At 48.0% G+C, this 14,075-nt stretch overlaps 1 protein-coding gene across 1 annotated transcript in view; it reads right to left on the bottom strand.

Annotated features, from left to right (window-relative positions):
* LOC135897303 (uncharacterized) overlaps window positions 1-14,075 on the bottom strand; it is a 104,878-nt gene that overhangs the window by 62,801 nt on the left and 28,002 nt on the right. The window contains exons 4-5 of the mRNA XM_070526598.1: window positions 11,637-11,762; window positions 6,234-6,302 (exon numbers count right to left, since the gene is read on the bottom strand). Of these exons, the coding sequence (XP_070382699.1) occupies window positions 6,234-6,302; window positions 11,637-11,762 (195 nt within the window). The remainder of the gene's footprint in view (window positions 1-6,233; window positions 6,303-11,636; window positions 11,763-14,075) is intronic.

Here is a 14,075-nt window from a genome sequence, read left to right as displayed (position 1 = left end):
TCCAATATGCGGATGCGCACTGGAGACGCAATACACTAAGATTAATCTTGTGCATACAAAAAGTCTTGCCACAAAAAGTTTTTGCGCAAACACATTTCGCAGTGACTACACGTCTCACAGCTTCTAGAGGCGATCGTCTAAACCAGTCTCACTTAAAAAAGTTCACAAGTGCTTTTATGGCACGTTGGGCACAGTCAACACTCCTCCACGCGCCCAAAAGCTTTTCTTCTGAAAAGGGGCGGGAGTCCAAGCTGTCAACAGTAGATTTGAGTTTTCTTCGTTCGGCCGAATATTGAGGGCACACTCAAATTACGTGGGCTATTGTCTCGTGAGTGTGACAGACGCTACATTCAGGGTCCCGTGCTTGTCCAATCTTGTGAAGGTATCGGTGAGTGTATGCCACACCCAGCCGTAATCGATGAATGACTGTTTCCTGGATTCTCCGCAACCGATGTGGAAGCCGGAATTGTAATCCAGCGTCAAGTCTATATAGGCGCTCTTGTCGATGTTCGGGGTTGTCCCAATGTTGCGCCGTAGAAGTTTTAATGCTGGTATGGAGCAAGGTGTTAATGTCATACCGGGAAAAATGAATTTTTATAATGGTTCCGTGAGTGTGCGCCTTTTTTGCTTCCGCGTCAGCCAGTTCGTTTCCAGCTATTCCACAATGACCAGGAATCCACTGCAGCACAATGGTGTGCCCGGAATGAGACGCCTCAGCAAGCAGAGACATGATGTCATAAATCAGAGGACTATATGCGGTTCTGTCATTCATATAATTGCTGATGAGTTGCAGTGCTGGTTTTGAATCACAGAACACTGTCCACTTCTCGAGACTCTGTTGCAGTATGCAGCGAACTGCTTCTCGAATGCCGGTCAACTCAGCTGCTGTAGATGACGTCCTGTGTCCTGTCTTGAACCGTTGTGCGATCCCCATTCCTGGCACCGTGTAGGCCGCCGCGGAAGAGGTCTGTGTCACGGAACCATCTGTAAAAACATGTTCATAATGTCCATACATGCAAGCAATGTATGATAGCGCGAAATGCTTGAGACCAGCAAGCGGCATTTCGACTTCTTCGTTATTCCAGGGATTGAGAGTCTCACCGTTGGCTTTGCCATCGTCCAGAGTGGAACTTTGGGTATGTCATACGGTTCGAAGTCCGACGGCAATAAGTCTTGCTGCGACAACACGGCTTCTGAGTAAGCGGACGCAGGCCATACGCTTGTGATGTTCGCGAGGGGGTGATTCCTGTGTCTAGTCAGTAGCCTTAGATGCACTCGCAATGGCTCATGTTGCAGATAAACTCGAGCTGGGCACGCACGAGCCTCTGCAATAGTGCCCCAAGTAGACGCACATCGTAGTAGACCTAGGCAAATTCTCAGTGCGCGAGCCTGAGCACTTTCAAGCGTGCGTACAGCAGTGTATTGAAATATCAAAAGTAGAAACCGGACAGTTGTATGTGTCCATAGTATGTAGCCTATGACAACGTAGACCGCTACATTTCGTGGGATATTCTGGATGGGGAAGGCTTAGGTGACGATTGTCTCGAGTTTTCTAGAGAGATTTACCTATAAAATACCGTTTGCGTTGAATGGGAAAGGATGAGGAGCGAGGAGAAAGTTCATATCAACAAGGAATTGAGACAGGGGAACCCTTTATCCCCGCAGCTGTTTATGATGTACATGGTGAGGATGGAGAGGGCGCTAGAAGGAAGTAATATCGGGTTTAATCTCTCATAAAAACAGTCGGGTACGATAGTAGAGCAGAAACTCCCAGGTTTATTTTATGCGGACGACACTGTGTTGGTAGCTAACAAGCAAAGTGATTTGCAACGTCTGGCTGATATATGTGGACAGAAAGGCAACAATTTGGCTTGAAATTTAGCGTTAGAAAATCAGGTGTTACGGTATCCAATGAAAATAGTGAACAGACAGTGGAGATACAGGGCCAATAAATACCTCGGGTAACAGAATATAAATACGTTGGTATATAGATAAACGAAGGCAATAGATATATGGAAACACAGGAAAAAACAATAACAGTGAAGTGGAAGAGAAATTCAGCCATAATGAAGCACAGAGCCCTATGGGGATACAATAGGTGCGAGGTCGTCCTAAATATGTGGAAAGGTGTGATGGTTCCAGGACTTACTTTTGGAAATGCGGTTGTTTGTTTCAATTAAGGGGTACACTCAGGACTCAGGAACCAAAGGTCAGTGGGTCGCCTCGCATTGGGCGCTCATGGGAAGACTACAAGTGAAGCTGTACAGGGTGATATGGGCTGGAATAGTTTTGAAGTGAGGGAAGCTCGCACTAATATTGAGTATGAAGAACGGCTGTTGAATATGGAAGAAAGTAAATGGGCTGGGAGAGTGTTTAGGTATCTCTACAGGAAAAACATTGATTCACGGTGGAGGAAAAGGACTAGGAAGCTTACCAGCAAGTATGCGGCCTGTAGGGTGAGCAACACAGCAGCAAAGAAGGTCAAGCGGAAAGTCAGAGAGGCTGAAATAATCTCATGGGCGGCGGCAATGGAAAAGAAACCTCCCATGAGTAACTATTTAAGAGGAAAAAAACGAAATCAAGAAACAAACTATTTATGATAACTCAAAGGGAAGTTCATTACTTTTCGAAGCGAGATCGAGATGCCTTAGAACACGCACCTATAAAGCGAGATATAAGAATGAAGAAGAAGAAGCATGTGCTTGCTGCGGTAAAGCTAGGGAAACTATGGAGCATGTTTTATTGGAATGTGAAGACGTCTACCCAGCGGTCGAATTAGGCACCACTGGCCTCCTAGAAGCCCTTAGGTTCAGCGGGAGCAGTGGTAAAGTAAACATGTCCGCAATAGGCATTAGTAAGAGGCGATTGGAGGATTGGTGGAAGAAAAGTTGGGAAACAAGAAAAGACGGAGACGTACAAAAGCGCAGTTCGCAATAGGGGATCAGAAAATTTGAGTGTGGTAGTTCATAGTGCTCTTTTTCCATTTTTATTGTTTATCCTAGGTAGGACATAAGGCAGTATAATAGCAAGAGCTTGGTGGCGCAATCCCAACGCCCCGGTCCAAAGGGGACTCTCATAACATCCATCCATACATCCATCCTCGCGGGCAGGGGCCGTTCGGGTAAAAAAAAGTTGGCTGAAGGCTTAGCTTTGCTAAGCCTGGAAGATTGCGAAGGCAATCTTCCCTTGGCTGCGTATTGGTTCCCTTGGCTGCGCCTTGGTTCGGCTGATGGTGTGGACATGGTTGCCCTTTGTTATACTTATGGCTATACATTGTTTTGCTTGGTTTCTGCTAATGACATCCTTGGTACACTGATGACTCATCTATGTTATGCATGGCTATACATGGATTCACAGCGGCGCGCAAGGCTTCGCCTCCACCATCGATGCCGCGAGCTGGGGCCCCACCTGTCGGTCTGGCGTGACGTCACGCCAGCGAGCGCCCTCTCTCGGTAGCGCCGCAGCAGCGGCGCGCAACGCTTCGCCTCCACCATCGATGCCGCGAGCTGGTGCGTCTATTTGTCGTACAAAAATCCCTCACGCGACCTGATCCTAGGTGCCTAGGGTCATCGTCGTTTAGGGATTTTTGAGGAGGCGCGATGCCGGTTCCGAGAGACGCCGTGGCGTGTTCGTCCTCGGCGTGATCGTTCTCGGGACATCAAGGGATGTGCTGCTCGCTGCAGGTCATGTAAATCCAACTGCGTCGACCGCCCACTGTTCAGCACTGAATGTGTGTTTGGTGTGCTGTGCTTGAAACGAGTGGTGCAGCCGTGCAGATGGGGTGGCGGAGGAGCAGAGTGGCTTAGGGGGTCCGTTTGCGTGTTCACAGACATGTGCTCCCTTCTTGGTCTCATTAGCGGCTGTCGCGGGATTGTGGTGTGCTAGCTCTTTGCCTGGTATGAATTTTACGACTCTAACAGACAGCAGGTTCATGTTTTTCCGCGCTATATGTTATTTGCATGACGGCCGAGTTGAAAACGAGACGTATGTCTGTGTTCTTTGCGTTTGTGTGTTGTAAATTACTTTCTATTGTGGAAGTTCTTGGAGTCTTATTACGCAAGGAATGCGAACGTAACCATAAACACATATGTGTCTCTGAAATTTTGAATTACCCATAATACCCTTTACGACTGATAAGTGGGCTACACGGCCTGTGTGAATCAGGTACCGTATATTGAGATGCTCTTCCGTGTGGTAGACTGATGCATGGTGCGCGTTTATTGCTGTACTGTTGTAAAAGCCATTTGTTTATTCACTCAATACAAGTGTACGGCTTCTTCGCCGCAGTACATTTTAGTTACGCGGTGAAGCATACTAAAAGTGGGAGGGGGCCGCTATTAGCCAGCATTGTATATCCATTTAGATGACCTGAGAGGCGGCGGATGCTCAAGTGTATAATTAAAGAACTCTTATTATGTCCAGTGACAGTGGCCCATATTCACATTTAGTATGCTTCACCGCAGTACCTTGCTTAGGCTTCACCACGAAATAATAGTCTATTGCGAGAAAGATAATCGTAAAAAGCCAGCCAGCTAGCTTGTCTTTGCCCACTGTTAATAAGTTGTTCCTTCTCCAGTGCTCCTGTGAAGTGCCTACTTTTTGGACTCAATGTGCTCTCCATGCATGCATGCAGGTTTAGCTTGTAAAGGCGTCTATTGCCCCTTGTCTTTCTTCTTCAATGTCTTTCTTCTTTCAAGTCGTGAAAATATAGCCAATTATTCATTCGAGTCACTAAAATTGTTGCTTATTGATAAGTAGAAAACTTTGTCATAAGCAGACAAAGTGTCGCTAAATCTAAGGTCATGGTCGCTGAAATGGCAACGGTGATTAATTACAGGTAAATTATTAAAAGAAAATCTTATTTTATTTTTCCAAAGGTTAGACCGCCCCAACATGTACTGGATGATGCAACGATTGGCAGAGTAAACTTGTTTCGAACTGTCCATTTGCAAGGCGCATCCCGCGAGCGGCTCGCACCGCGATGTACCGTAACCCTCAATTGCTCTGTTCGCCTGGCTGTGCGTAATCTGCAAGAGCACGTGACGGCGCGGCCCGAAAGACAATTCTAGCTGACTCGCCAAAATTGATTCGGCATTCGAACAGTGCGAAAGCTGATGGCCAGCGAAGCTGTTAGAGAACCACTCAAATGCCGTCGATGGGGATATGAAATGTTTTTGTGTTCTGCCCAGTCTTAGCACGACACCGTTGTTGAGCATTACGATTTTGCACTCTTCGACGCTCATCCTATTCACGCTGCTCTTCGTGAGACTTAACTTTCTGTGGTCTGCCCATAGCGGTCTAGCCATGAAATGAATGAGTAGCTAGGCAGGTCTTCTCATATATGAAGTTTTGTGACGTCACACACAGTGGGCGGCCGACTCAAAGTTGCGAATGTTTCGTCGAACGGCAGCGGGTGCCACCAAGATTTAGGTTGGCGCTCTTCCTGTCGCTTTCTCGTTGCTTCCGCTTCCCTCTTGCGCGAAAACGTTGGCAGCCTTGCTGTAACTAGTCCAATATTGTACTTTGCTCGGTGTAGGCTGTGAAGAGCTTGAATCTCGGGACCGGAAGGCGGAAAGACAGCGGTGTTGATTAGAGAAGCAAACGGGCTTAACCGATATTCTACCATAGATTGAGAGCAAGAAATGCCGTCGGTGCGGCGGTGCCGTCGGAGCAGCTTGGGCAACCATAATCATTACCTGAAAACATACGTGGGTAGAAGGAACTTGCCTCGCATTGTTCACAGGCGCCTTATTGTCCATCATGCAGTTTTGACGCTTGTTCTGTGCTTTTCTTTATTAAAATGAATACTGATCTGGGTGTTGTATCCCTGATTACAAAGCAGACATGCACTCTTCTTTGTTCAACGTTTTCTTTTGCTGACGGACACGAAAAAACCCGACCAACTGGAGGCCAACAGCCTGGCTGGAAAAAATTGTACTCATGTGGGCGCAGTTTGCAAAATCTTGGTCGGGACTCCAGATACCGTACTTCCTGTTTTGAAAAGGGGGTTGGGTAGCCTACTTTGCCCCAACCCCACTTCTCAAAGTGGAAGGCAAGCCCTCCCCCCCCCCCCCTCTCGCGTAGATACGCATATGGCTGCATATAGATTCCAACTCGTTGGATGTGCTGTAGCTTTATTTATTCAAGAATTGCATGCTAAGGTGAATGTTAGTGCTGTAAGAGCAGAAACATACTATCTGCAATAGAAGCAGCAACTAAAGTAGTTTCCTCACCTGCTAAAACTTTCACATATCTTCCAGCATCGTGTAAGTACTCCTGCGAAAGCTCACCGTCTTGGAGTTCTGTCATAGAAATAAATGCGCATAGCTTCAGTGCACACAATTCTAGTGATTGCTGTTTTAATTCCATGCATAAAACTTTGTTACATCTTTGGGGATGATGTAATGCTGTATATTTGATATTTGATTTTCTTATGATGACAAGTAGTAACTAAAGCGTAATATGATGAAAGCGTAGATAACTATGAGTAACTGCAGCTGGCCGCAAGATGTTGCACTATCATTCCATACTAATTCACTTAATGTCTGCGCTAGATTAAAATAGAGTAGTCGCATTGCTCCAATCTTCCCTCATAATTGCAACACTTCATAATAGTTGAACACCATTAGGTAATCTGATTGTTATATAGCGACAGCAACCGTATGGACACTCCAGGTGCATGCCGTCGCCATTGGCGTCGCCGTGAGGTTTCGTATAATGTTAAAGGGCGATAAAATCGCTGCCGTGCGCCGTATTCTGCATGTGCGAGTGGAAGCGTGCGAGGGTGAGCCCGCGAACGCGGGTCAATTCGCTTGCACGTGCTAAGAAGGCGGAGCGGAAGCGCTTCCTCTTCTGCCGCGCGCGAGGCGCTGGCGTAAGGCGAGGAAGGGAGGCGGGGGGTTCTGCTGCATACGGCACGGCCGTGCGGGCGCCGCAAGTTGTAAGCGACCTGTGACGTGGCCAAATGGCACGCCCGCGCGGAGCTCGTACTTCAAAGCAATCTGCGATGTTTGGAGAGTTCGCATAGTGCCGGTAGCTTCACACGCACTGTTGTTTCGACATTTTATTCTCGGTGAAGCGAGACATGCATGACGATCAGTTCGCTCTCTGCTGCAACCGCGATTCCTCACTCCAGCGTTTTGACAGCGAGTTTCCGCGGTCACCGAGCGAGATGTGTTCATGTTTACCTGGGCGGGCCGACACCGTGCTTGTTAATTTACTTAGTAAGCAAAGATTTACACGTTTACACGGCCGAGAAAGCTAATATCCTTAGTTCGTATAGCTGTCTACTAATTTGCTATCACAACCAGTGCTTCGCCTTTCGGATGAAACTCCGAATTTTCGGTATGGCGGCAAGCTTCAGCAGCCTTTCGTTAACGCAAATATCCAACCTCATACGGAAATAGAAGGGACCACTGCTAAATACATGATAAATATCACGGTGAGTAAGGACCTACTTCACAGTGCTATGCAAATATGAATGTTTTGACCAGAAATAAAGGCGGAAGAAAAAGAAAACCAGAAATGTTGCCTTCGAGCATCCGCGGCTGCACGGAAATGAGGAAGTAAACGCGTCTTGCGGATGGGATGCATTCTAACGGCGCAACGTACGTATGCTTCCTTGGAAACCATGACGCTTTCAATGCTTTCGTCGTACACGGTAGCAGTCAACTACTGCGCACAACAAAAGTTTCGGGATAATTTGTGCGCGCCCTCACTTGCGTGTTTATGTGTGTGTGCGCATGAACGCCTGCAGGCGTCTTGTTTCGACTCTTTAAGCACTCGTACGAAGCTTTAGTGTATATAGAAAGATTCCAAGTTCTTGCATCTGCTGCAGTTTGATGTGGAGACGTTGTTCGCTACGCGCTCCTTCGGTTGAACCACTCACTACAAGACAGCGCATGCTCCGTGCAATCAAGATGGCGACCGTCCAGTGTTCTATCGACGCTTTCGAAGATTTGGGTGATGCAGCCGGACTCAAGACCTTCAGGTCAATTGTGTCTGAAGCAAGCGCCCTGAAGACCGAAGTTAAAGGAGCTCCTCCGCGAACTGGAGGCACTCTAAAGAATGTTTTCTCAGGAAAAGGAGGCTGCTAAAGAAGTGGAAGCTCTAAAGCCACACCCTGACCTGGAGCTGCAAGCAACTCAAAACGTCTTTCGCAACCTACTCCAATCGTTGAAAGCACCGAGCGCTTGCATGTGAAAACTCGTGAAGGCTCCGACGCTGCCGGATCAGGTGCGAATACAGTCAAATATCCCACCGATGATCTCTAATCACAGTTCAGAAAAGAATATTGCACGCTAGCAACGAGGTTACTACACACACTTCGAACAGCTTTTCTAAAGGCGCTGGAGAGGGAATTGAGCGAGTTTCATCGCCATTTCTGTATCGCACCTGAGAAAATATATTACAGCCTCATTTTACCCAGTTGATTTTCGTTCCAACAGCTTCAAAGTTACAGAAGTAGTTCTACTCATCTTTACCTTCAGCATCCAAGCGAAATATTTCCTATAGATGCACCATCACAAAAAGGAGGCAATCATAAGTAGGTGGGTTGATGTTAAAATCGTTTTCTGCCGATGTAACTAGGACGGCGAGATGACTAGGACTAGGACATGACTAGGCCTCCACATGACTGCAACATGACTAATCAGCACATGTTGAAAGCTACACAAAGAGCTGGGAAGACTTGTGCCGACGTCGCGTACCGCAAGTTAGACCTTATGGAACAACGGAATTACCCCGTAAAGCAATCGGAAATGTATGAGGCCATAACGACTACAGTTTCACCCGAAGCCAAGAACTACGTCTTTGACAAGACATTTAGGCTTATGGATGGCATGATTAACTCCTTGAGCATTAACCCAAAAACAGATTAACCCAGATTAACATCTTGCTTTTTAACCAGAAAGCCAGCGGAAAAAATAGAAATTATGGTTGTTGAAGAATGCGAGGCGCCCGCACCAAAAACCGTCAAACGTTCCGTCTTGGTAAGTAGGCCAAATAATCCGTGCGCGGAGTGCATGCAATCGCAATCTTCTAAAAATGAGTTGCAGAAAAGAAGTCTGCCTCAACGTAAAAAAAAAAATGCGAAGGTGAGGTTGTCTTCGTCACAGCATCAAAATAATTTTTCGCCATGAGTTTTCAACAGATCCCGAGAAGACACCTCAGAAATTCGTAAACTGCGCTTGAACTCCCCGCGAAGTGGACATTTTGCCACCCAGTATCGTCTGCCACTAACTCTGTCATTTTTTTACGTTTCAGAAGGAATTTGAAGCTTTCAGTCTAAAGCAACTGGTAAACGACCAACTGGTGACGCCAAAGCTCACAAACATACGCTATTGATGGACAGCGGATTTTGCGCTACAGAAATGCGTACCTTTTCTTTTCCGGTCGCCATCAACAAACTGATGAATAAAGGCATCCTCGACGCAGGCGCTCTGAAAAGTGTTCACTGCACCACTGGTTCAGGAACTCACACTTTCAAGGTGGCTCTGTTGCTCTCCCTCGGTTCCTTACTTCTTACAAGCCTCAAGAGCAATCATCGACTAGGGTTCGCAAATAATCACTTTTTCTTTTACTCGCAGGCAACAAAAGGTCTACCTGATTAAACAACCAGCAATTCCCGCTTTGTGATGTTGACTAGTTCCGGTGAATTGGCCTCGCATCTCGGGGGACAATATCGAATGGTGGTCATCACAGGGACAAAGCTCTTGTACGACCGTTTATGCAGTTATCTTGGAGCCGATGCTTCCGCACGCTTCAGAAAAAGCGGCCAAGATTTTCCTTAGCAGCAGTTTCTCTCAACTAGTCATGCTTCCATGGCCGTCGGCCTCGTCGAAGAAGCAAGCAGCATACAGGGCATTAAACTTTCTGCTCACGAATGTCCACCGATCCTCGAGGTTGGACGTCAGCCTTCCCCAAAGGCCTTTCATGCACCACAGCATTTGAAGTCGTTCGCCCGCAACCTGGTGCCATTAAAGTTTGGGACGTTAACTATAACATTGGGACGGCATTAGCCTTGAGTGAGCTGCAAGTTCCGAAGGAATTGTTGGCGCAGCATACCACTTGCTTTCCAAAGTCTACTACCGACATAGGTTCCTGCAAGGTTGACTAGCATTCTATTCCAACAGGAAATGCGAATCCTATGTGCAAGATCCTCGTAGAGTGTCTCCTACGCCACGCGCCCTCGACAAAAGTATGATGAAGGATATAATTGACGCCAATATAGTGTGACCATCCAGAAGTTCAAAGGCAATTCCGCGGGTTCTAGTAGCGAAGGAAGTCGGGTTGATACACATGTGTGTTGATTATCGACATCTCAACGTGCACAACGATGCATAAACAAGATGGATGTCGAGAACGATTGCAACTTTACACGTCAAATCTTGTTCTGACTGGTGCCACTCTTGCTTGCTCCGTAACAATATTACTCCACGCCCTACCACGACGGTTAAATGCAGACAAAAGCAAGCGCCGATAATAACAGGCGACTCGTTAAAAGCGATGAAACAATCTAAAAAAAAAGTTAAACATACCTAATGCTACGAAGCATTGGCAGAGAAGAAGCTGAGGGAAGCACAGAGGAGGACGACGCTCGCTATTTTGCACGCACTGTTTTTCATTTTGTACGCCTCTGAACAACTTGTACATGTATTTTGCACCCCTTCCCAGCCCTCCCCGTAACATTTTGGTGCACGTGTGGAGTATGCATCCACCTATGCATCGCAAACACGCTAATTGTTATGTACAGTGCGTTTCCGGCACATGACGAACTCTTGCGAATAAATTCCGCTTGTACACACCAACACGAAAGCAGTAGGAGTAGGTGTGAAGAAAAAAGGCATTAAGGAGCAAACAGGCCCCAGCATGCACTTTGCCCCGCGTAGACCGTGAGCCGTCATTGTCAAATCAGTAAGGGATGACATATCAGTGCAAAAGCATTGTTTTCTCTCTAGATCCAAGTCAAAGCAGAGTACCAGAGCGTCCGAAAGCCTCCCCGACCCATGAAATGCCCTGAGTTGCGAACGCAACTGAGGGCACTGGGCAGCTTACGCTCTCTCAGTGCGAATGACAAAGCCGGGGCATATCGTCACAGCCGACAAAGCCGGGCGCGCAGTATCGGAGGCCATGGCCACACTTATCTACTTGGTGATCTAGTGTTGACACAAGACGGCACTGGCAACGTTCTGGAAGTCAGCAGAGAGCTGTATTTATTGGCACGAAAAAGAAATGGCGTCTTGCACGCCTACTGCTGGGGTTCCGTGCAAAAACTGTATGTCCGGGAAGCATCTCGTTCAGAAAAGTGGCTGAAACGCAGGAACGAAAAGCATGCCCCCACCGTTCGACCAAGACGTGCTCTGGTGGCATCGGGGCTTGACAGTACGCACACGTGCCGGGATCAAGCAGTTCGCTTCAATACTGGCAGAACAAACGGACGTCCGGCATTCATGTCTACGGCACCATTGCGTTCTCGATATTTATTGACTGCGAAAGCTGGGAATGAAGCAGCGGCTGCTACAGAATTAGTGACGTACAAAAAATTACATCTGCTACCAAATTTTTCTTCGACATCCCGCGCACTTCTTCAGGTGACAAAAATGCCAGTCTAAATATAGCATGTTCTCTGCACTTACCATATGTTGTTGCATTAACACAATGGCAACCATCGCGTTCTTGCTCGTTATCGCAGTAGCCAAATGCATATAGTCTTACTTTGCAAAGGAAATCACAAATGGTGGGGTAATCAGGGCATCCCCATCCTGAAAAAGAGGAAAAGAGGCTTATAACCGACAATGATTACATGATAGAATTGCCTCTCGACCTCCTCCGGGCTCTATTCTTTATGCTTAAATTTTATATGTACATGTACGCAAGTATTGCGTACATTATCGATATTTTGCACACGGCATGTCCACCCCAAGGCGGAACCGCCAGTATATTAAGTCCCGCCGATGCGTACTTTATTACGATGTGTATATTGTTAGCCGAATCCTATAAGTTCTCATTAACCGACCATTGCTTGGAATACTAGAAGTATGATGTCCTTCTATGTTTAATTATGCTGTGCTATTCTTCTTTGTGTACCATAGGAGAACGACGTTCCCTGGACTCTTGTTTATGGCAAAAAGACTTTGCTGCATAACAACCATGAGTTACCCTAGAAAGTGTATTTCAGTGTTAGGCATGTTTAATCAGAAAAAATATTGACACATCAAGGGCAACGTACACTAGCTTCCCAGACAGCACACCACAAGGGTCTGATGTTGCCAGTGAGTCTCGAGTGACTGCGCCAAGGAAGGCCTAACATAGCTTCGGTACCAATGTTGGTTACACTGATGCACGAGATCTCCAGCAGTGACCCATTCCAGCAGCCCAACACCCACCATAGGCAGCAGCCGAAATATTACCGCATGGTGTGGCACAGCAAGGGGACTGAGTAAGAAGAGAACGAGGTTCGTCTTGGCATCGCGCGTCAACGGTTACGTTTCGTGAAGTACAAACGCCTTGATCTCCATTCAGCGTGTACACTTCGGCAGGGTATACGCGACAATTTGGTGAAGCTTGCTGGGTACACCCAAATTATGCAGGAGACCCCCTGGGCAGGAAGAACTACGCACAATTGGAGTTGACTCCAGTTCGCCGCACAAGCGAACGAATCCGAGGCCTCGCCGCAGAATTTGGAAACCTCCTGGAAAAAGTGCTGACTACGACCACTGCCACTTCTACGGAAAGGCTTACACAGACTTACCTAACGCTGCTGAACCCACAAGTGCCGAGGGCTTTTAATGGCGGCACATTTGAAGACGTGGAAGACGGGCTGGCGGAGTTCGGGCGCGTGGCTGCGTTTAACGAGTGGGACAACAACGCCAAACTGAGAACGTCTACTTGAGCCTCCAGGATGGTGCTCGCACGTAGTTTATGAACCGCGATAGTGCCCTGTCATCCTGGCCTGAATTCCAGCGCAAGCTACTGGAGACTTACTCCAGCCCTGATCGCCGGAAAAAAGCGGAGCGAGCCCTTCAATTAAGCGTCCAAAAGCCCAACGAAAGCGTCAGGTTGTACATGGAGGACATGACGCGTCTCTTTCAGCGTGCCGATCCGAGCGTGTTGAAAGAGAAGAAGGTGCGTCATCTGATGAGAGGCGTAAAGGAACAGCTCTTTGGCGGTCTTGTTCGGATACGCCCAAGACAGTCGCGGAGTTCCTCACCGAAGCCACCGCAATGGAGAAGACGCTTCAGAAACGGTCGAACATGTACAACCGGCAAGTAAATTCAGCCTGCACTCCGAATACGCCAGTAGGCATCGGGAGCGACGTCGCCTTGCTTTGCGAGCTGATTCGCTCAGTGGTTCGCGACGAGCTGCAGAAGCCCCATGGTACGTAGCCACCGCCATTCAGCTTCCTCGCCAGCGTCGTACGCAATGAAGTACAGCAAGCACTGCAGGCATCTCTTTCCAGCACTGAAGCACCACCTCTGCCAAGTGAGTCCGGGCGCAAGACTTACGCAGAAACATTACTGAGCCTCGCCCAAGCTTTCGCACCTACTTATGTTGCATAGCCAGTCGCGCTGCAATCGGCGCAAGCTGCTTCGACAACTCCGCTACCGTACTTCGACGACCACCGAACACTCGCGAGGAAATCAGAGGTTTGGCGAACACCCGAACGACGACCGCTATGCTACCACTCCGGCGAAGGTGGTCATGTGTATCGGGAGTGGCCCTATCGACGACTCGGCCTGCGGGGTTTTCCCATCGATTTGCTTCGACCTAGGTTTGGTCAGAAGCCTCCCGACATCGCAGAGTTCATTGAACAGTAGTACTGGCCAGGTACATCGCAGCGGCAGTCACGCTCACCCTCACCGCGGCGATATTTCCCTGCTCGTGATACCACCTCGAGGACGACGCATGGGAGATCACCAAGTCCACGTCGGGAAAACGGACGTCAGCGACCTTCCGAGACGGGGCCGCTGATACTCGACTCGCTGATGACCTCGTATCGTGCCGACCGCAGAACAACTAAAACACGACGACGCCAGAACCTGTTCCCGCGAACAAGATTTCACTGGACATACGTG

The sequence above is a fragment of the Dermacentor albipictus genome, chromosome 10, assembly GCF_038994185.2.
Source record: "Dermacentor albipictus isolate Rhodes 1998 colony chromosome 10, USDA_Dalb.pri_finalv2, whole genome shotgun sequence".
NCBI classification, from domain to species: Eukaryota; Metazoa; Arthropoda; class Arachnida; order Ixodida; family Ixodidae; genus Dermacentor; species Dermacentor albipictus.
The sequence above is the reverse complement of the archived record's forward strand: the minus strand, read 5'-3'. Positions and strand labels throughout refer to the sequence as shown.